Source organism: Cydia amplana, chromosome 21 (genome assembly GCF_948474715.1).
Source record: "Cydia amplana chromosome 21, ilCydAmpl1.1, whole genome shotgun sequence".
Lineage (NCBI taxonomy): Eukaryota > Metazoa > Arthropoda > Insecta > Lepidoptera > Tortricidae > Cydia > Cydia amplana.
In genome coordinates, this window is record NC_086089.1 from 899,244 (window position 1) to 922,735 (window position 23,492).

The 23,492-nt window shown below is 40.7% G+C and overlaps 1 protein-coding gene across 1 annotated transcript; it reads right to left on the minus strand.

Moving 5' to 3' along the window:
- Positions 1-735: 735 nt before the first annotated feature.
- Positions 736-21,730, minus strand: LOC134658022 (chondroitin sulfate synthase 2). Its single transcript, XM_063513624.1, has 14 exons — positions 21,455-21,730; positions 20,608-20,796; positions 19,858-20,095; positions 18,643-18,794; positions 15,882-16,087; positions 14,479-14,656; positions 11,819-11,968; positions 9,916-10,040; positions 7,883-7,973; positions 6,473-6,643; positions 4,790-4,873; positions 4,058-4,235; positions 2,041-2,183; positions 736-883 (listed from the first exon to the last, which is right to left on the minus strand). The coding sequence occupies exons 1-14, from the start codon at positions 21,629-21,631 to the stop codon at positions 767-769; spliced, it is 2,199 nt and encodes a 732-aa protein (XP_063369694.1). The 5' UTR covers positions 21,632-21,730; the 3' UTR covers positions 736-766.
- Positions 21,731-23,492: the final 1,762 nt, after the last annotated feature.

The following is a 23,492-nucleotide window of genomic DNA, read 5'->3' on the forward strand; positions in this document are numbered from 1 at the left end:
ACAACTGCCTACAACTTTTATGACGTTTGTCGCTACAAATAACTAAACTAGTGAAGAGTGGTCATTTGCTATTCAAATATACATGTTGCTAAACTACAAGAACGACATTTGATCGTATAAATTTAAGCTACTATTACTAAACAAAGAAGTAGTGTAATATTTAAAACTTTCGCGTTTCGAACACATATCAACTCACATTTATAGACGGTCTATCGCGAAATTTATTTTTCGCCTCAGCAACTCGAACAAGGGTACTTTGCTACTTAAAAACAGTGAGCAAAATCGCATTTTGCTCACTGTTTATAAGTAGCAAAGTACCCTTGTTCGAGCTGCTGAGGTGAAAATTTAATTGTTGGTATATCTTAAGAAAACATGAGTGAATAGAGGTAAGTGATGAAGAAGGAATACATTTTTCGGGTTCTCTAATATGTTCTCACTGCTGAGGTGAAAAATGTTGTGTACTACACGAGATCAAAGTTATTTACATCTCGTGCGCTTTTGAGTCCCTTACTACGCTCAAGATTCTAAATTAGATTCACGAGCGTAGCGAGTATTATAGAATCTTTCGCTTGCGCGGGACTCAAAATAAGCACTCGAAGAAATATCAAACTTTGATCTCTTGTTGTACAAATAACTATTATTACCTTTATTTACAGACGTTTCGACCCGTCTATAAATGTGAGTTAAAGTAGTGACTTCTGCTGTTGACTGCGCTACGCTACGCTACACTTCGCTACACTGATGACATATTGATATCACTCGAGTATCACTCGAGTTCGGCTTTCACCTCGAGTTCGAGTTTGGCGAGCGCGTGCTTCGCGCCCAACTCGAGCAGCTCGAACTCTCCCGCTTCGCGTAGTTTCGACAGACATGAGCCGCGGTTCTGTAACAGACGACAGAAATAATGTATTACCAAAGAGTATTGAGTATTGTTTAAAAAAAACCCTATATGCATGACGTTTGTACTAACTTAGGAGTTTAAGAGATTTTGCAATGCCCTGACAGGGTATCATGTACCATCTACTTTACGAATCAAGATAGTTAGTTCATATATTGTTTATAATGCATATTTAATGTTGCTATACCCTCTCAGGGTTCATGTTGAGACTACTTAGCTTTAAGCTATATATAAGCATCAAATGTACCTACACATGAAACGCAATAAAATATGTGAAATTTGAAAATTTGTATTAAGAAGACATAGAGTGCTCACTCCCTACATCAGTTTTGATACCAAAAAGACTATTAATTTCAGTGTCTACATCTAGCATCGAGTAACGGAACTATCAGTACTGATTGTCAAGTAGCAGTACTGATAGTTCCGCTACTCGATGCTAGATGTAGACACTGAAATTAATAGTTTTTTTGTTTTCAAAACTGATGTATGGAGTGAGCAATCTATGTATTTTTTCTCTATGGTATTTACTTATAGAAAACCAGAGAGGAAGACATGTTTTTGTGAATACGAGTATATGAAATCGCTACACCTTACAAAACATAGTCTCCCGCCGCGTCTGTCTGTTTGTGTGTGTGTATGTTCGCGATAAACTCAAAAACTACTAACGGATTTTCATGCGGTTTTCGCCTGTCGATAGTGATTCTTGAGGAAGGTTTAGGTATTATTAAGGTTTATTAAGGTTTTGTGTAATCCGTGCGAAGCCGGGGCGGGTAACTAGTTATTAATAAAGTAGTTGCCCTATGAGCTGTAGTTCTTGCAAACTCCCATGGCTCCGCTATTTAATTTTGAACTAAAAATAAATAAACCATCATAATTAGATTTAATAATCTGGCGAGCATTGGCTGTAATGGTCTTGCTTCTGTAGATGATCCTCGAGACGTATTATGACGAGTGATAATCGACTTCTGCAGCACGAGACCGACTCCCGACTGTGAACACCTAACCCTGTAGTCTAGCTATGACTATACCTGACTGTATCGATAGGGCGGGGCCGATGCCCGCAGTCTCGAGGCCGCTAGGATGGAGGCTGAGGCCGGTACCACCTGTCAATAACCCCGTAGTCTGGTTATCTATGACAATACCTCGCTGTATCGGCAGGGAGGGGCCGACGGCTGTAACACGAGGCCGGGCTCGGGCGCGCGCAGTGCTCGCAGCCGCGAGGCCGCAAGTATTGAGGCCGCTGAGGCCGACTCAGAGCCTCCGCTGGCGCGCCAATCGGATGCGGCTGTGAATTTAAACAGAACACGTCTAAATTGATGTTTTAATTTATAATGCATGCTGTGATTGTCGGATAAGTAGGGAATCAATTATAAACGTGCTTTAGCTATAGTTTGTCAAAGGACTGTCTCATTTCAAACTAAACAAAAATCATACTATCTTTGTCTTACACTAGTACTAGCACCCAAAAGAAAAGGATGAGTATAATTTTTTTTGTTCCTATTTAGTGACAAATTGTTTTGACCGACTATATTTAGATAAATTATGTACATAGTTTGCATATAAATCCTGTTTATACACTGCCAGTACGAGGTCTCTGGGCGTAAAGTACCCCGTACGATGTTTTGATGTAGAAAAGATTACTTTAAATGTAAATCCATATGTGTTTCATGCGTGTACCTTGCATATAATCCTGTTTATACACAGCCAGTACGGGGTCCCTGTGTGTATAGTACCCCGTACGATGTTTTGGTCGAGAAAAGTTCACTTTAAATGTAAATCCATAAGTGTTCCGTAAGTGTACCTTGCATATATTATAATCCTGTTTATTATACACAGCCAGTACCCCGTACGATGTTTTGGTCGAGAAAAGTTCCCTTTACTTAAATGTAAATCCATATGAGTTTCATGAGTGTACCTTGCATATAATCTTGTTTATACATAGCCAGGACGGGATCCCTGGGCGTAAAGTACTTACCCCGTACGATGTTTTGGTGGAGAAAAGTTCACTTTAAATGTAAATCCATATGTTTCATAAGTGTACAGTCAGCAGCAGCAGTTGCTAAGCGGATGAGGTGTTCAAAATTACCTTGACGCGCTCTTATTTTTTTAACAATAAAGTCACGTCAATATCATTTTGAACACCTCATCCGCTTAGCAACTTCTGCTGCTGACTGTACCTTGCATATAGTCCTGTTTATACACTGCCAGGACGGGGTCCATGGGTGTAAAGTACCCCGTACGATGTTTTGGTCGAGAAAAGTTCACTTTAAATGGAAATCCATGTGTTCCATAAGTGTACCTTGCATATAATCCTGTTTATACACAGCCAGGACGGGGTCCCTGTGTGTACAGTTCCCCGTACGATGTTTTGGTCGAGAAAAGTTCACTTTAAATGGAAATCTATATGTGTTCCATAAGTGTACCTTGCATATAATCCTGTTTATACACAGCCAGGACGGGGTCCCTGTGTGTACAGTACCCCGTACGATGTTTTGGTCGAGAAAAGTTCACTTTAAATGGAAATCCATGTGTTCCATAAGTGTACCTTGCATATAATCCTGTTTATACACAGCCAGGACGGGGTCCCTGTGTGTACAGTACCCCGTACGATGTTTTGGTCGAGAAAAGTTCACTTTAAATGGAAATCCATGTGTTCCATAAGTGTACCTTGCATATAATCCTGTTTATACACAGCCAGGACGGGGTCCCTGTGTGTACAGTTCCCCGTACGATGTTTTGGTCGAGAAAAGTTCACTTTAAATGGAAATCCATGTGTTCCATAAGTGTACCTTGCATATAATCCTGTTTATACACAGCCAGGACGGGGTCCCTGTGTGTACAGTTCCCCGTACGATGTTTTGGTCGAGAAAAGTTCACTTTAAATGGAAATCCATGTGTTCCATAAGTGTACCTTGCATATAATCCTGTTTATACACAGCCAGGACGGGGTCCCTGTGTGTACAGTACCCCGTACGATGTTTTGGTCGAGAAAAGTTCACTTTAAATGGAAATCCATATGTGTTCCATAAGTGTACCTTGCATATAATCCTGTTTATACACAGCCAGTACGGGGTCCCTGTGTGTACAGTACCCCGTACGATGTTTTGGTCGAAAAAAGTTCACTTTAAATGGAAATCTATATGTGTTCCATAAGTGTACCTTGCATATAATCCTGTTTATACACAGCCAGGACGGGGTCCCGGGGCGTGAAACGGCCCGTGTGGTGCTGCGGCCGCGAGCCGTCGGGCGCGACCACCTTAGGGTGCGTGTACGTGTTGTAGCGGGCGAACGCAGACGGCAGGAACCATTGCACGCCCGATATACTGTTCATACGGGCCTGGAATAACATTATTTCACACTATATCATAGACAAAATGTAATACCTTTAAACGAGCAATTCTTGTATATTTATTTATTTATATGTATATACATATATTTCGAGGATTCCGGAAACGGTTCTAACGATTTCAATGAAATTTGCTATATGGAGATTTTCTATATTCGGGGGCGAAAAATCGATCCTGCTAGCTGTTATCTCTGGGAACACGATCATTTTTTTAGTTTTTATGTTTTCCGAGCAAAGCTCGGTCTTCCAGATATTATCATAGACAAAATAACACAAAGAAGTGTAAATTGGTGAATATTTTAGCCGCAGATTAGATGATGAAAGTAAATGGCGCTGTACAGCTCCGTATATTATATGAGTTAACTAGATTTTTAAGCGCTAACGTTTGACAGAACATATCTCAATCTACTGCGCAAAATATTGCCCTACTTCACGTCCACATTTTGATATTTAAGGTTTTAACACTATGCAAAGCTCTTACTGTGTCCAGTGACCACCAATCTACCTCATGATATTGCCCAGGTTCAAAGTAAACATAACCTTACCCGGTTGAGAAATTCCTCGTTAAACTCCATGGCGATGTCAGCGAGCAGGACGAGCGCGTCGCGCGGCAACCTCGCCAGCCCCGCCTGTTTACAAGTTTTACGATACTTTAGCACAGAATAAATAATAGTACTAGGTACAGAAGATTCACTCTCTAAAGCTTTGGATTCCTCCAAAAACGGTGCCGTCATATGACGGCCGTCATATAGCGGCCGTCTTTACGGTGGCGACATGTGGAAAGTACCACGGCGTCATAACACACCGTCATCCATCAAGGTCAAAGCGGCAAATTTGAAAAATGTAGGCGCGATGGGATAACGTCCCATAGAAAATTAGAATTTCGCGCCTTTTCCTACTGACAAGATTTGCTTGATCATCTATAATTTACTTGGAGGATGAAATATCATCAGAAGAGGAAAATAATCGTAGTACGGAATCATTTATTCAAATCTCGTGTCATTTATTCAAAATGGCGTCACCGCTATCTAATAAAACGTTCACGAAACTATCGACACCGTCATGACGGCTGTCATCTTACGTTACGTTGACAATCAACGTAACGTAACGCCGTCTAGGAAACCGCGCCATCTTGTTTACATAGACAACGTTCTAGTGACGTCAGTCAACGCTATATAGGGGCCGTAATATGACGGCACCGTTTTCGGAGGAATCCAAAGCTTAACAAAACGCGTCTATTACGACAGATATGACCGCTAGGTGGCGCAAGCGCGAGCAGGCGTCCGTTCCTTAGCGGTGCGCGGCAACTGCTATGGCTAGACACCAAAATTGGTGTGGGCCGCATGTACTTGTAGGTACTTGTGCGGAGCCACGCCTGCTTTTAGTAGAGAAACCAAGAAAATACAGGGATAAGATAATAAGACAATATCAGGCTATGCTATGATAAGGTCTACTTTAATAGTTGACAAAATATAATTAACAGTAATCTTTGTATCTCGCGAATAAAGCTTTGGATTCCTCCGAAAACGGTGCCGTCATATTACGGCCGCTATATAGCGTTGACTGACGTCACTAGAACGTTGTCTATGTAAACAAGATGGCGCGGTTTCCTAGACGGCGTTACGTTACGTTGATTGCCAACGTAACGTAAGATGACGGCCGTCATGACGGTGTCGATAGTTTCGTGAACGTTTTATTAGATAGCGGTGACGCCATTTTGGAATAAATGACACGAGATTTGAATAAGTGATTCCGTACTACAATTATTTTCCTCTTCTGATGATATTTCATCCTCCAAGTAAATTATAGATGATCAAGCAAATCTTGTCAGTAGGAAAAGGCGCGAAATTCAAATTTTCTATGGGACGTTATCCCATCGCGCCTACATTTTTCAAATTTGCCGCTTTGATCTTGGTGGATGACGGTGTGTTATGACGCCGTGGTACTTTCCACATGTCGCCACCGTAAAGACGGCCGTCTTTTGCGGCCGCTATATGACGGCCGTCATATGACAGCACCGTTTTCGGAGGAATCCAAAGCTTAACGCGTGATAGTCATAGTTTTTCAGTTGAATTAGTCATGTATGCAACTGTTGTGAATCATTTACACATCAAGCAACAACTATTTTGTAGGGAGGAAAAAATTACTCTAACTTTAGCATTTCGCAAATGTAAACTTCAAATTCTTTCTTCAAAATATTTCTGTACGAGACGTTGATTGTTAGGTACCTCTAAAGCTGCTCTTCCAGCGCGCGCCGCTCGTTGTAACTCGGTCTCGTCTGCAGACGACAGTGTGGCTGACAGGACCTCTATGTTGGCGCGGTGCCTATTGGCTGTGGCCGCGGCGGCCGAGCGAAGCGAGGATGCCTGTTCTGGTTCCGTGCCTTCTGTCACTAGTACCTATAAGGTTGAAGTCAAGTTAATGTAATTTTTAACAAGCTTTTATTAGGTCGACCTGTATGTAACTAACTATGTAATGGAATCTAAGGTAACTAATTTAACCATCTTCCAAGGATCGTAGCGTCATGAAAATTGGCAGCTGTATGTAGTTCTGATGACAATACAATAATATGGTACTGTCGAACTGATCTGATGATGGAGACAGGAGGTGGCCATAGGAACTCTGTGATGAAACAACGCAACCTAATTGTATTAGGGGTTTTTAGAATTGTCTCGATGAGTATTAGTTGTCTGTCGTAAGAAAAGTACAGTCAGCGATAAAAGCGTGTACCAAAAATTAAATTTTTGCCAAAATACTTTTAATATAAAAGATAGTCATCACTTTAGAAACAAACTTTTATCGCTGACTGATTCTTTACATAGACATTAGTCATCAACTATTAATTGAGACAATTGTAACAAACCAAGAGATTTTACGTTGTTTTATCACAGTTCCTATCATCAGATCTACTCAATATGATGATAATATTACATTACATTGTAATCGGTCTTTTATAAGTACAGTCAGGAGCAGAAGTTGCTCAGCGAGCCAGGTGTTCAAAATGATCTTGACGCGACTTTATTGTTAAGAGAATAAGAGCGTGTTAAAATAATTTTGAACACCTCGCCCGCTTAGCAACTTCTGCTGCTAACTGTATGTCAGTGATGGTTTGCAAATTTCGAAGAAAACTTACCGAGTTACAAACATTTCAGTTGAATAAAAGCTTGTAAAAGATTAGAGAGCCCGATTGCTTGAAAAAAACAACAACGGGTTGCACTCCGGGAGTGCCGATAGAAGTGCAAACTCACCTCACTATGTTACCGACGCCCGATAACACGATACATACGTTTAGCGGAGGTATTCTATTTATTTATTATATATTATTATCATTCTCAAATAAGATCACACTTTTTCATTGACATGTTTATTTACACACTGCCATGACAACGTCAAATTATTTGAACATAGGTAAAGAGTCTCGAAAAGGAGACCGCAACATAAATGTCAAATAACATTGAGTTTTTCTTTATTGATTTAAATGCCATCTAAATTATGAGTGGCCATCTAAACCTTACGCCCCTTACGGTCACGTGATCGCCTTACGCTGTCTCGAGTTTGACATTTTTTCCCCATCACAAAAAGTGCACAGCGCCGCTAAAGAAGTTTTCACTTCAAAAACCCATTGCAACAAAACTTACTATAACCAGATTAGTGTTCTTATCCTTGTTCAGACAGACGGCCTCGTAGCGCGTGAGGAAGGCAGCAGCGTCTTCCAATTGTTGCTGTTCACTGATAACAAAAAAGCGGCCAAGTGCGAGTCGGACTCGCTCATGAAGGGTTCCGTATTTAGGCGATTTATGACGTATAAAAAAAAAACTACTTACTAGATCTCGTTCAAACCAATTTTCGGTGGAAGTTTACATGGTAATGTACATCATATATTTTTTTTAGTTTTATCATTCTCTTATTTTAGAAGTTAGAGGGGGGGGGGACACACATTTTACCACTTTGGAAGTGTCTCTCGCGCAAACTATTCAGTTTAGAAAAAAATGATATTAGAAACCTCAATATCATTTTTGAAGACCTATCCATAGATACCCCACACGTATGGGTTTGATGAAAAAAAAATTTTTGAGTTTCAGTTCGAAGTATGGGGAACCCCAAAAATTTATTGTTTTTTTTCTATTTTTGTGTGAAAATCTTAATGCGGTTCACAGAATACATCTACTTACCAAGTTTCAACAGTATAGTTCTTATAGTTTCGGAGAAAAGTGGCTGTGACATACGGACGGACAGACAGACGGACAGACGGACAGACAGACAGACAGACATGACGAATCTATAAGGGTTCCGTTTTTTGCCATTTGGCTACGGAACCCTAAAAATATCTGGGTGACAAAACATATAAAAACTCGAAAATGCGCGTTTTCCCAGAGATAAGACCTAGCTAGATCGATTTTACGCCCCCGAAAACCCCCGTAAAGCAAATTTCATCGAAATCGTTAGAGCCGTTTCCGAGATCCCCGAAATATATACATAAATAAATAAATAAATAAATATGCAGGAATTGCTCGTTTAAAGGTATTAGATTTAACTAAAGCTAGGATGCTGCGCACGAAGAACTAAGTACATTGACCCGTCATATTCTGTCTTTATCGCACGCTGTCCAGCTCGCACATTGGCATTGACTGCCGTCAGAAGCGAGACAGCAATATAATTGTGCGACAGAGATATGAAATGGCGGGTCAATGCACGAAGTTCTTCGTGCTTAGCATCCTTATTTTAGCTAAAAGTTCAACCTACTTAAAATCTCGTCTGTCGTCTAAATCAGTAAAATTTAAGCTTATTTTAAATTGACATAAAATATAATAATCGCCTCAAGCGACCTTTGAGAAGACTTAGTCACTCGACCCCATCATGAATATTTTCATCATAAGTATTCTTTGTTTATACGCCTTAAGCTTTGGATTCCTCCGAAAACGGTGCCGTCATATTACGGCCGCTATATAGCGTTGACTGACGTCACTAGAACGTTGTCTATGTAAACAAGATGGCGCGGTTTCCTAGACGGCGTTACGTTACGTTGATTGTCAACGTAACGTAAGATGACGGCCGTCATGACGGTGTCGATAGTTTCGTGAACGTTTTATTAGATAGCGGTGACGCCATTTTGAATAAATGACACGAGATTTGAATAAATGATTCCGTACTACGATTATTTTCCTCTTCTGATGATATTTCATCCTCCAAGTAAATTATAGATGATCGAGCAAATCTTGTCAGTAGGAAAAGGCGCGAAATTCAAATTTTCTATGGGACGTTATCCCATCGCGCCTACATTTTTCAAATTTGCCGCTTTGACCTTGGTGGATGACGGTGTGTTATGACGCCGTGGTACTTTCCACATGTCGCCACCGTAAAGACGGCCGTCTTTTGCTGCCGCTATATGACGGCCGTCATATGACGGCACCGTTTTCGGAGGAATCCAAAGCTTTAGGCCCACTTGCACCATCCCACTAACACGCGGTTAAGCGGTTAAACCGTTAACCTAGTGTCAAATTGTATAGGTAACCATGATAACTCCAGGTATATACGGTTAACCCCGAATTAGGTGAATGGTGCAAGTAGCGCTTAGGACCCATAACTGCACATTTAGGTACGTGAAGTGTTATGTTATTTTAGATTTAATGATGAATTTAAAGATGGACTAACGACTAAGCAAGGTACTAACGCATGTTGTGTAAGTAGCACAGGCAACACCAATGCCAGCCGTGCGGACTCGGTGACGTACGGAACAGGGGCCAGCCGCGCCGCGCCTAACGGGCGGACCACTTCCAACTGCCGAAGACGGACTGCCTGTCAACAGAATTAATATGTTACAGCTTTGCCCCATTCCACAAACAATTTTTGAGGGTAACGCAAAATAGATGATGCTCAAAGTACTTTTTGACTTATTTACAATATTAGTGGTGGTAATTGCTATAACTGTTCCAAATTGTTTTTTAAACGATTTGCAAGACCAAAGTGATCCCATAAGTGTTCCGTGAACGAAGTTTTGTATTAAAAATAATCGTTTAGTTCCATTTCGCCTAGTACTTTTCTCAAATTTCGTCCCATTTCCCATTTGATGACTGAAAACTAAATATGTACGGTCGCCATCAGATATTATATCGCAGTGGCCAAGGTGCTCATAAATATCTGAACACGCCTATATTGTCACGGCGTTAGAGTGCGTGTTCAGATATTTTTCAGCACCTCGGCCGCTCCGATGTAACTGATGGCGACTGTTCTTAGAATCATAACCAGAGATCGGCGGGGGTGAGCTATTTTCCTTATAATATGACGTAAGACTTGTCAAATTATAAGGTAAATAGCTCACCCCCGCCAATCTCTGATTATAACTGTTTTACTTTCCACTAAAACTTTGTTTTACCCACAGGGCGGACACGCCATACATCAAAAATGATTTGCGTTTATATGTCTGTACACGCGTCATTGAGTTTCTGACGGAATCCTGACATGCTCTCAGTAGAGCGACTTACGCACACATTCATGTCGCGGCCAGTCGCGGGCGAGGTAATCCGAATCGGGGCGGGGCGGTGCGTGTCCGTTCTGTATGATAATCAGTGATCGGGGATTTCTATGCCGCACCGCGGGATATCAAGTCGAAATGGTAATATGGATACGCCACTTGGCCCGCGATAGGAACAAAACTGTTCGAAAAGTAAACGCTATTTCGGTGTTGATAATTCGTTTTTCTACTCCAGCACTTAAATGTGTCAATTAAATGACTGACAGTGATATCTAAAGCAATGTCATTTGAATGCTTTGTCTATAGGCTCATAAGATGACTGCTAGCAGTCATCTTATGAGTATAATACAACTGCTTTATTTTTTTTAAAGATACAAGTTCCGATCATCTTGATTGAAAGCGGTATGTTTTCATTTACAATAATAACTCTTTTTTTTTTAAATAATAACTCAATTTTTTTTAAATAATAACTCTTTTTTTTTAATAATAACTCTTTTTTTTTAATAATAACTCTTTTTTTTTAATAATAACTCTTTTTTTTTAATAATCTCTTTTTTTTTTAATAATAACTTTTTTTTTTTTTTTTTTTTTTTTTTTTTTTTTTTTTTTTTTTTTTGCTGCAGCTGTCATAGAAAAAGTAATGTATGCAACAGCTCATAATTGGTTCTTAAAATTCTCGGGTCTTTTTTTACAAAACTCGACTACGTCTCGTTTTGTAACTTCGACCCTTGAATTTTAAGAACCCTTATTATATCACTGTTGCATAAACTACTATTATAAAATAAAGGACTGTAAAAAACATGGGTCTCGACTCGGTCGTTGAAAGGCAATGCAAAACTGATAAGGTAATGCGAGCTTAGTGGTTTTATTGATATATTCAATTGATCTGTAATCAAATTTTCAATTATTAATATTAATAATATATGCAATGCATGATTAATTGATTAACAGTAACATGCCAAAACACTCTCCTATATCGCACAAAAATCCCGGATTCCCGCGGCATATCTATACTAGCATAATGATTGAGGTCATTCACCCCAAGTGGCATGGAAATCCCCGATCACTGATGATAATACTATTACTTATTCTGTGGTTTTACCTGTCCACTGTCCTTGTCTCCCGTGAGCCTCAGCAGCAGCCTGTACCGCAGCGCGGTGGCGGGCTCCCAGCGCAGCGCGCCCTCTACGAGCGCCGCGTCGCGCGCGCCGAACTGCCGCAGCGCCCAAGCGCGGGCCGTCTCCCACACCATCTGAAACAATATATATATCGCGTACCTTACTTAGGCAACTCAGCAAGCTTCGTTGCCTAAACACAGTTCGGTACTCGACTGAAAAGCTCTCCATTTATTTATTTATTTTATTTATTTATTTATAAGGCACACTATACAGACGACATTCAATACATGATTACAATAAAAGTGGTAGGCTTTGTATAGAAATGCCACCCAAAATAAGTGAGCACGGCAAGAACAATAAATAATAACGAGCAAAAACTATCCTAAAATTATAAAAAAAACACTACTACTTAACTACTACTGTTATTCTTTTTGAGAAATAAAAATATCTTTAAACCGACTTAATTATTAAATTACATAAATGATCTTAACATGTTAAATTGCTTACTATTGTTGTTGTGTAGTATGGTGGCCAAGAACCTTAACGACTTGCCTCTTGAAAACCGCTAGCCGTGAGTTGAAAATGTCGATGTCTCTATGTTGTGATACTAAATCATTGTACTGACGACACATTCTAACAATTGGGTTATAAAAAGAAGTATTATTTTTGTAGTTATCTCACGATTGTATAAAATACTATACTGATATTCTGATTACATCCTAAAAGATCCCGATCTTATCCAATCTCAAGTTAACAAATAGGGAGTATTACTGCAATGTTCTGCCGCCAGAGCGCAACTCTAGCGCCTTTCGTATGCCATACCTTTAACTGTTTTTTGACAAATTTTCAGAGACAATAAAATATGACATTGAAACATCAAGGCGGTTTGTTTACAAAGGGCCTACTGGGAAACGCGAAATCGAAACTCAGCTATCTGCCTCTTTATCGCTCGAATATGCAAAAGTGATAAGAGGTTCGATAGCATAATTTCGACTCTCTCGTTTGCGGTAGACCCTTAGATTGTGACCGATTGTGAAAGTGGCGCCCCCTAAGGAAGATTTCGCGTAATACTCTCTATAAGCAGGCTGATTGAGCCACTCATCAGTGAACTATGAAGCTTCTCATACGATCAAATTTAGAGAACGCTTGAACGATGACAGATAGCTTGGTGCAACCGACCTTAAGTGGATGGCTTAGAATAAATTTAAAAGTGGAAAAACCGGCCAAGTGCGAGTAGGACTCGCGCACGGAGGGTTCCGCACCATCAACAAAAAATAGAGCAAAACAAACAAAAAAAAAAGCGGCCAAGTGCGAGTCGGACTCGCCCATGAAGGGTTCCGTATTTAGGGGATTTTGACGTATTAAAAAAAAACTACTTACTAGATTTCATTCAAACCAACTTTTGGTGGAAGTTTGCATGGTAATGTACATCATATATTTTTTTTAGTTTTATCATTCTCTTATTTTAGAAGTTACAGGGGGGGGGACACACATTTTACCACTTTGGAAGTGTCTCTCGCGCAAACTATTCAGAGCCGCCTAAACTATTTTACCCTTTGGGTACGGAACCCTAAAAATTACTGTCTCGGGTGGGCCTCTGGATCGATACTCCAGCGCTCTGCCATCTGACCCACCAAGACCTCATCCATAGCCAGCAAATCTTTCCACCATATGGGCCAAGGGCCTGTGGGTGGGTTTAGAACTAGAGGAGAGTCGCGAGTGATCTGTATAGGGGAGAAGTGGCGTGAAGTACTTGTGGTGTAGTATATACTTAGTACGTAAGCATTGCATATAAAAACATGTATCTTGCCCAATTAGATCAGAATAAATCATGATCTTCATCGACACACATCCACATCTCACATCTTAATTCAACCTTGCACTTGCGGAACGACACCGCTGCCTTAAAAGGCAGGGTCGCCATGTACGGATGGCGTTAATCAAACAACAGCTTCGATGAAGATCATGATTTATTCTGATCTAATTGGGCAAGATACATGTTTTTATATGCAATGCTTATGTACTAAGTATATACTACACCACAGTCTCTGCCTACCCCTCCGGGAAATAGGCGTGATTATATGTATGTATGCTTTAACGATGATAGATGGCTTGGTGCACCCGACCCTAAGTGAATGGGTTTAGAACTTTAGAGCAGCGATCGGCAACCTTTTAGCAGTCAAGGGCCACATAGTAGTTAACGAAGTTGACGCGGGCCGCACTTTGTTAATATTTATGACTTTATCAGACATTGTCGTTTGTCAATATTACATACAAAATTGCCAGGGAGGCTCGCGGGCCGCAAGTGACAGGTTCACGGGCCGCGGGTTGCCGACCGCTGCTTTAAAGGATGAGAGTCGCGAGCACTGACAATCCAACCTCTAGACTGAGCTTAGGCCAATTCTTTCATGAAACCGATGCTGCCAAAAATACGGGGGTGCGGGGGGACGAGGTGAGCGAATCCCGTGCCGTGATTGGTCCGTTCAAAGACACGGACCAATCACGGCACGGGATTGACTCGAAGATGGAGTAACGCTACCGTATGTGTGGCAGAGGGGGTAGCGCGACTATGCTATGTTTAGAGGTTGGATTGTCTGTGGTCGCGAGTGATCTGTATAGGGGAGAAGTGGCGTGAAGTACTCACGTCGAGCGCCGCGATGTGTGCTCGGGGCAGGGGCCGGACGGAGGTGAGATCGTCCAGCATGTAGGCGTGCGAGCGGTTGAAGGAGACCCAGCGCGGGTGGTCGAAGCGCGAGTCTGGCGCCGGCGCCGCCAGCCCGGGCTCCGAGCGCAGCCCGCCCGGCCAAGTGCCGTTGCGGAACCTAAAACATGTCTCCATTACGATCGGTTCGGAAATCGGAAAATATGATAAGATAATTGTTATTTTATCAGCACGTGTTGTACGACATGGCCTTATGTCATCATGACATCTCACCGGCAGATAGATGGCGCTGATCGCCGTCCACTTCCCGCCGCTAAGGCGCGTTCAGTTTTATGATGGGGCCGTGTCGTACAACTGCGTTTCGTTTCGTGACCCACAAATGGCCTCGCCGGAAGATCAGCGCTAACTTCTGGGTTAGCATTATGCTGAGGCGGGACCATTTCGTGGTAAACTATGTATTTATTTTATGTTTAATTTTCTCTGTTTGTTGTGTACTTGTGTATGTTATAGTTTATCACGAATAAATGCTATGATTATGAAATGCTATGATGATAATCATTTATTTCATTTCAATCTTAGTTGGTAAACACACGAGTCCTCCTATTAGGTATAAAGTACCTGTATCAGGAGACCTCGCTCTTCCAGATTTAGGAATCTATACTAAATACTACGAGAAGTTAATGAAATTAACATTATAAATTATATAATGAATTAACAAATCCGATATTAAACTTTGGTGAGACATATTTTAAACTGATTAGGCGACAACGGTCCCGAACGGAAGGTCCCGAAACATGTCGCCAATAGCGACTAAAAATTCAAGTGAGTGAAACCGTTGTCATCTAAACAGTTTAATTAACAAATTGGTAAAATGTCTCTGAAAAATCCAGTCGTTAACCCTTTGACCGCCAAAGATGTCAACGGACGCGCGCAGTTTCAGCCTAATATCAACCTTCGTGCATTCCGACAAGGTTCACTATGACTCGCCACAGGCGTGGCGTTCAAAGGGTTCATCCTCTTCGTTATAAGCTCATTCGCAAAATTAACTGCTTTTTGGAAAACGTCTGTTCTTTTAAAGTCTGTTTTGCAAAGGTACCTTTAGGGCTCCTTTAGACGGTGCGAGAACTCGCATGCGAGTTTCATTACATTGCGTCATTTGATCGGTCGGCTGAATTGATGTCACCTCAATGGTCCGAAATGTATCTAAAATCGTATGAGTTCGCGCGCCGTTTAAATGAGCCCTTAGGCATCCAAGATAAAAACGAAAAGCTACCGAAATCACTTAAGAGATATTTGCAAATCAGCATTACATTAACTGGATGTTTAGCGAAAGAAGTTTAACCAAGCCAAATTGTACATGAATCCACTCAAAAAGTTATAGTTACCCAGGCGGATGACTGCGTATTCCCCGGTGTAGAGCCCTCCGCAGCGCTCGCGTTTCATCCTTGGCCCTCGTCAGCAGCACACTAGAGACGTACGCGTGGAGCGAGTACATTTGCGGCGGTGTAGCCGGATGCGCCGTCACGGCGTCTGCTAAAGATGGCGTCAGTTGGAGAGGGTCCGATAGAGTTGCTGATACGTAGGTCTCACCCTGTATAAAATAAGTTTTTGGCAATAATTGAATTTTTGGTACACGCTTTTATCGCTGACTGTACTTTTCTTACGACAGACAACTAATACTCATTGAGACAATTCTAAAAACCCCTAACACAATTAGGTTGCGTTGTTTCATCACAGAGTTCCTATGGCCACCTCCTGTCTCCATCATCAGATCAGTTCGACAGTACCATATTATTGTATTGTCATCAATGGATATTTCCACCACAGGTGGCGCGTACCCTGAGTGAGCCGAACCCGCCTAGCGAGTCCCCGTCACCTGTGTGCCGCGCGTTCAGCGAGCAGCACCCGCCGAGCGGGGCCGACCGGCCAGAAGAAAACGGACAGGTAAATATAGCTCACAAAATGCAGAGAAAAGAAATAAGTTTTTGGCAAATATTTCATTTTTGGTACACGCTTTTATCGCTGACTGTACTTTTCTTACGACAGACAACTAATACTCATCGAGACAATTCTAAAAACCCCTAACACAATTAGGTTGCGTTCTTTCATCACAGAGTTCCTATGGCCACCTCCTGTCTCCATCATCAGATCAGCTCGATGGTACCATAATATTGCATTGTCACCCGACTTACATGTGTATGCAAAATTTCAGCTCAATCGGAAACCGGGAAGTGGATCAAATTTAACTTGCAAGATTCCATTACATGTTAGTTACATACAGGTCGACCTAATAAAAGCGTGTTAAAAAGGATTTTTGCAAGATGAAAGGTGTGAAAAACAAGTGACAAGTGACAATACCTATACAAAAGGACGTTTACGTCAAAATTAAATGAACAAAAATTAATCATAATTATAATTCGGCCAGCATTTAATTTTTTCTTAAACCTTGACATTTTAATTTTGCATTTCCGTTATATCTGGAGCTGTACAATGAGCAACAAAAGCTTTGTTCAAAAAATAAATAAATAAATGGTATAAGGGCCATTTTATTTAAAGTTGTCCCCTACACTTTTTTTTTCAAAATTGGGATTTTTTTATGTTATTTCTACTCAGAATCATGAGCTCTTTTGATCCTAATAGGAGAAAAAAAGTGACCCAAAATTTCCATATATTTTTCGATCTTTCCATTTCGTGACCGCCATAAAAAGTCTATGAAAAATGGTAACGGAATGGGAAAAACTTTTTTTCTCCTATTAGGATAGAAAGAGCTCGTGATTCTGAGTAGAAATAACATAGAAATTGAAAAATAAAAAAAAGAGTAGGGGACAACTTTAAATAAAATGGCCCATAAATTTGGTTGATATTAGACAGGCAATCTTGTTGACCGAAGCGTATAAGGTCTACGTTTTGACTCGGGCATTTTGCTTTTGTATGTCCGGATGTTCTCCTCTACAGGTCACAATTCTCAACCGATTCTTGTGAAATTTTGTAACCAGATTCTATGAGTAAATAAAAAATTTTTGTCGATCCCGTTTTTGGAAATTTTCAAAAATGGAGGAGTTGTGATACCTCGCGCTTAAACAAATAGTCGTATCGATATCATAAGAGTATTTTCTTTTTGAGACATATTTACATAGTGAATGGCAAAAAATGCAGAAAAATTGTATTGCTGGTTTAGGCGGTATTTAGATATTTAGTTTGTACTCGAGAATGAGTAGCCGAATTTCGTCAGCTTAGCTAAGAACTATCATGGCGCATTTTGTAAACAATCGCTTTTTAGGGTTCCGTAGCCAAATGGCAAAAAACGGAACCCTTATAGATTCGTCATGTCTGTCTGTCTGTCCGTCTGTCCGTCTGTCTGTCCGTCCGTATGTCACAGCCACTTTTCTCCGAAACTATAAGAACTGTACTGTTGAAACTTGGTAAGTAGATGTATTCTGTGAACCGCATTAAGATTTTCACACAAAAATAGAAAAAAAACAATAAATTTTTGGGGTTCCCCATACTTCGAACTGAAACTCGAATTTTTTTTCATCAAACCCATACGTGTGGGGTATCTATGGATAGGTCTTCAAAAATGATATTGAGGTTTCTAATATCATTTTTTTCTAAACTGAATAGTTTGCGCGAGAGACACTTCCAAAGTGGTAAAATGTGTGTCCCCCCCCCTGTAACTTCTAAAATAAGAGAATGATAAAACTAAAAAAAATATATGATGTACATTACCATGTAAACTTCCACCGAAAATTGGTTTGAACGAGATCTAGTAAGTAGTTTTTTTTTTTATACGTCATAAATCGCCTAAATACGGAACCCTTCATGGGCGAGTCCGACTCGCACTTGGCCGCTTTTTTGTTTGCACACAGAAAGTCTGGGTTCGATCCCCAGTAAGACATAACTTTTTGTATTTTTTTTTTCACTTAAACTTAGTATTAAAAAAAAAAATCTTTGTATTGTTGATTGATCAAACCGCTGTGTGGCGCTGTCATCGTGCACGGTCCCAATAAGCTATGCTCGCGAGGTCTACAGCTCACAGAGCCACTAGTTTATTTATTTATACCTGCTGCGGAGCCTGGTTCGGCGCCCTATCCTTGTGGGGTCTTCCGTCGTCAGTGTGTGGACGCCTGTGTGATCTGGTGGCTGTACCTGCATGGAGTTGGTGCAGGGCGTGCGCGCCGCGTGCAGCACGCAGCGGCCCAGGTTCTCGTGGTGGTGCGGGGAGTACGAGTTGCGCACGCACCAGTCGAGCGCGTTGTGCACCGCGCGGAGCACGCTGTTCGATAGGAGGATGCCGCTTTCTGTTAACAAACAATACAATTATTAAAAAAACCGGCCAAGTGCGGTTCCGCACCATCAACAAAAAATAGAGCAAAACAAGCAAAAAAAAACAAGCAAAAAAACGGTCACCCATCCAAGTACTGACCCCGCCCGACGTTGCTTAACTTCGGTCAAAAATCACGTTTGTTGTATGGGAGCCCCACTTAAATCTTTATTTTATTCTGTTTTTAGTATTTGTTGTTATAGCGGCAACAGAAATACATCATCTGTGAAAATTTCAACTGTCTAGCTATCACGGTTCGTGAGATACAGCCTGGTGACAGACGGACGGACGGACGGACAGCGGAGTCTTAGTAATAGGGTCCCGTTTTTACCCTTTGGGTACGGAACCCTAAAAAAACAACGGGTTGCACTCCGGGAGTGCCGACAGAAGTGAAAACTCCTTATCTGTCGAATCTGTCGGTCACGTGACCTGTCGCGAGTTTAACATTTTTTCCCCACCTCAAAAAGTGCACAGCGCCGCTAAAGAAGTTTTCACTTCATAAACGGGCAAGAGCTTTCTATAGCTCATTTTTGGACAATTGCGATACATTTTTGGGCGGATGTCTCTCAACTTGTTGACCTACACAAAATATTCTTGTAATCTTTTTAAAGTTGATTAAAAACAGACTATGTAATAAGGAGTATTACTGCAATGTTTTGCCGCCAGAGTGCAGCCCTAGCGACTTAAGTATACCATAGATTATACATACTGTACCTTAAACTGTTTTTAACAAGTTTTCACAGACAATAAAATATGACATTGATATACATCAAGGCGGTTTGTTTACCAAAAAGCCTACCGGGACACGCGAAATCAAAACTCAGCTATCTGCCTCTTTATCGCTCGAATATTAACAAAATTTCGACTCTCTCGTTTGCGGTAGACCCTTAGATTGTGACTTATCGTAGGAGTGGCGCCCCCTACGCAGATTTTCGCGTAATATTCCCTATTAAGAGTCAATTTTAGGGCAGATTTCTCTAAACTTGTTGACCTACACAAAACATTCTTGTTGATTAAAAAACAGACTTATAATTACATACCTAGCGAGCAATACTGGCTGTCGCCCTCGACCACGCCCATGTACACATCCTGCGACACACTGATACTGGCCACCAGCTGCTTCAATCTCCTCGCGTTGATGTAAGCGTTGTCAGCACTCAAGAAAAAGAAGTCGTATTCGTCGAGGAAGTTGTCAGCGAGGTACTTGAGCGCGTGGAAGGGCCGCAGTAGGGCGCGGGAGTCTGTGAAACCCACCACGTTTGCTAGGCCGCTTGACGCCTGTGGACATTTTCATGTTAGTTTGAAATTGATATTGGGTAACATTAAATGACAAGCAGTGTTAATAAACCCTTGTCCGCTAAAGACGATAACTGACGCAAGGATACAGCCCAATATCAACCTTAATGCAATCCGACAAGGTGCACGATGACGCGCCGTGCAGCATAACATTTTAGAAATAAGTTTCTATTCAAATATGTATAAATAATGGAGATATTATTGAATTTAAATAACCATTATTGAATCTAGATAAGATAAGAAGCCTATGAAATAGTGGTGGACATACAGACACCATGAGTACAGTATATTGATGAAGATAAAACTACAACTCTGAGAAATAAATCAACATTTAACACTGTTACCCATTTTATTAACTAATTCAGAATAATAACTAGGAGGCATAAAAAAGTACAGCCTGACAAAATAGTGTTGTGCTAATTTAAATTTAACTAAAACTAAACTGGTCAGTCAACAAATGCAAAGCATAGTAAGTAAGACTCTTGTACACAGACCTGGCGGCTATCAGCAGTGATGAAGAACTTCAACGCTGGCTGCAGGACATGAGCGGTGTCGTTGATGGCGGCGGAGCGCGCATCCACCGCGCCAGCCAGCACGCCGGCCAGCAGCGGCGCGCGCATGCCCAGCTCCGTGCTGTAGTAGCGCGGCCGCTGCACTGCTCGCCCTGCTGCTACCGCTGCATGCTGCAAACATCAGATAAATAAGTACAAGGTCAAAAAGGGACCCAGGCCTTTTACTGCTGATGGGTGGATCAACTATTTCTTGTTGTTATTCTGTCCGGTCAGCCAAGAGACAATAGTAGCATAGTTTGTTAGAAGATATTGTACTTGACCTTCTCTGACACGCTTGGTAGACGACCCTCAATGGAAAGGGTTTATAAGTATCACCAGAGACATCTCCTTAATTCTCTTTGGTATCACAAAAAAGCGTGTTTGATGAATTTAAATGCCCAAAAATCACGTTTTAAAGAGTGACCCAGGAGAACGTAACCATGGCAACGAGTGACAAGAAAAAGTTGATTCGATTATCATGCTGGCCTAGCAGTTAGCGTTTGCCAAAAATGCAGAAGAGAAGATGGTTTGGTTCCAGTTCTGGGCACTGGAGGTTTTGGTCACTTTTCCTTTCATATATGACATCTAGTTCGGTTTATCAATATAAGGTGTTTAAAGCCGTTTACCATACTGAGGTGATTATAACACTGAATAACTTCTACTATAGGATCAACATTGAAATTGTGTAAAAATTGGCTGAAACATAGGTAAACAGTTTCAACCATGTCACAGGTCATATCAACATTCAAGTTCCTTGACCTCGCTAACAATAAAGAACCAACAAACTCACATCAGGCCTCTCCTCGCGCTGTGGCTCATAGTCGTCTAGCACCGGCAGCGGCGGCGCGGCACATGGCGGCGCGTCGTCCAGCGGCACCATCGCCAGCGCCAGCCACAGCCCCAGCGCGAGCCCCGCCAGGAAGTACCCGTTGTGCTTCACCTGCGACACCACGTAGCGCGACAACATCGTGTCTGAACTCACGGGGTAACAATACGTGATTAAAATTTAATCTAGGTCGCAGCTATCTTATCCTTTTAGTTTAGATAAGCAAAAACATGATCGGTCTGCAACATAGAATTAGAATAGACAAGAACAACTGTCAATCTTCAAAAGTGCGACCAAAAATGAAATGCAAGTGTGTGCGTAAATTGTCTATGTGAGATCAAAAATAGTGATGTCATGTTACAACATATTAATAATCTGTCGGTGTTTGATTGCTTTATCGACTACTTTTTCAAATGTGTTATTTTAAACGTTAAAATTCTACGACGTTATGATGTATAAAATAACACCTGCACTGCGTGTGCTATCAAAATCGTTACAGCCTTATCTTAGTCTAACTCAGCGGTTCTCAATCTTTTTTTTTGACGGAACCCTTTTGGAAAGCGAAATACTTGATGGAACCCTACAATAAAACAATAGTTTTTAGAAGTGTATTTTTTTATTAATAAGCATAATAATTATGCTTATTTTATTATTCTAAATTATTCTAAATTCTTGCGGAACCCCTGCAGTGGTGTCGCGGAACCCTAGGGTTCCGCGGAACACACTTTGAGAATGGCTGGTCTAACTCTTACTGTGTTGGAAAGTGAAGTTTAAATTTACTGCTAAACATCTGCACCTTCAAAAAGGTATAACAATCGTTATTATTTGAAGTCGGTTATAAAGGTTAATATCTTAATTATGTCTTGTGAAGAAATGATTACATAGCTATTAATATACCGACAAGTTATCGATACTGTCATCTGAACATTTTGTCAAGCCCTAGCGTAAAGTAACAGTTTATGTTTTTACACAAAATATTTTAAATTATTGAGTAATATGATAAAATATTAGCACACAAAGGAAGAAAAACTTATAATCAACTGTATAAACCGGCTTCTTACACTTTTTATGCTATTAATTTGACAAAATATCGTTAAGAAAATTTCGCTCGGAATATCATTATTCCTCTGAAATAAGTATTTGCTAGGTTTATTTGGCCCCGTGACACTGAAATCCGGTACACTACAAGACACTATCTTCATTGTATTACTTTATCAAATAGTTTTCTTCCGAATTTGTGTATATTTTTCAAATTGAAAATTACGGTGATACGCTCTTGGCCGTCCGCGGCCGTCGTCAAACTCAAAAATGGTCACGTTTTCTCATTTGTAGTCTGACTCTTTCGCACTCATGCGATGTTCATATACGTGATGGCTTATATGAACATCGCATGAGTGCGAAAGAGTCAGACTACAAATGAGAAAACGTGGCCATTTTTGAGTTTGACGACGGCCGCGGACGGCCAAGAGCGTATCACCGTAATTTTCAATTTGAAAAATATACACAAATTCGGAAGAAAACTATTTGATAAAGTAATACAATGAAGATAGTGTCTTCTAGTGTACCGGATTTCAGTGTCACGGGGCCAAATAAACCTAGCAAATACTTATTTCAGAGGAATAATGATATTCCGAGCGAAATTTTCTTAACGATATTTTGTCAAATTAACAGCATAAAAAGTGTAAGAAGCCGGTTTATACAGTTGATTATAAGTTTTTCTTCCTTTGTGTGCTAATATTTTATCATATTACTCAATAATTTAAAATATTTTGTGTAAAAACAGAAACTGTTACTTTACGCTAGGGCTTGACAAAATGTTCAGATGACAGTATCGATAACTTGTCGGTATATTAATAGCTATGTAATCATTTCTTCACAAGACATAATTAAGATATTAACCTTTATAACCGACTTCAAATAATAACGATTGTTATACCTTTTTGAAGGTGCAGATGTTTAGCAGTAAATTTAAACTTCACTTTCCAACACAGTAAGAGTTAGA

Bases quoted from the DNA above. Each gene is read 5' to 3' on its own strand.
- LOC134658022 (XM_063513624.1), bottom strand. From the start codon at position 21,631: ATGTTGTCGCGCTACGTGGTGTCGCAGGTGAAGCACAACGGGTACTTC. The intron at 16,088-18,642 runs GTACAGCCACCA...TATTTTATACAG, and splicing joins CCTGCACCAACTCCATGCAG to GGTGAGACCTACGTATCAGC. The intron at 7,974-9,915 runs GTTAGTACCTTG...TTTTGTTATCAG, and splicing joins GTGCTACTTACACAACATGC to TGAACAGCAACAATTGGAAG.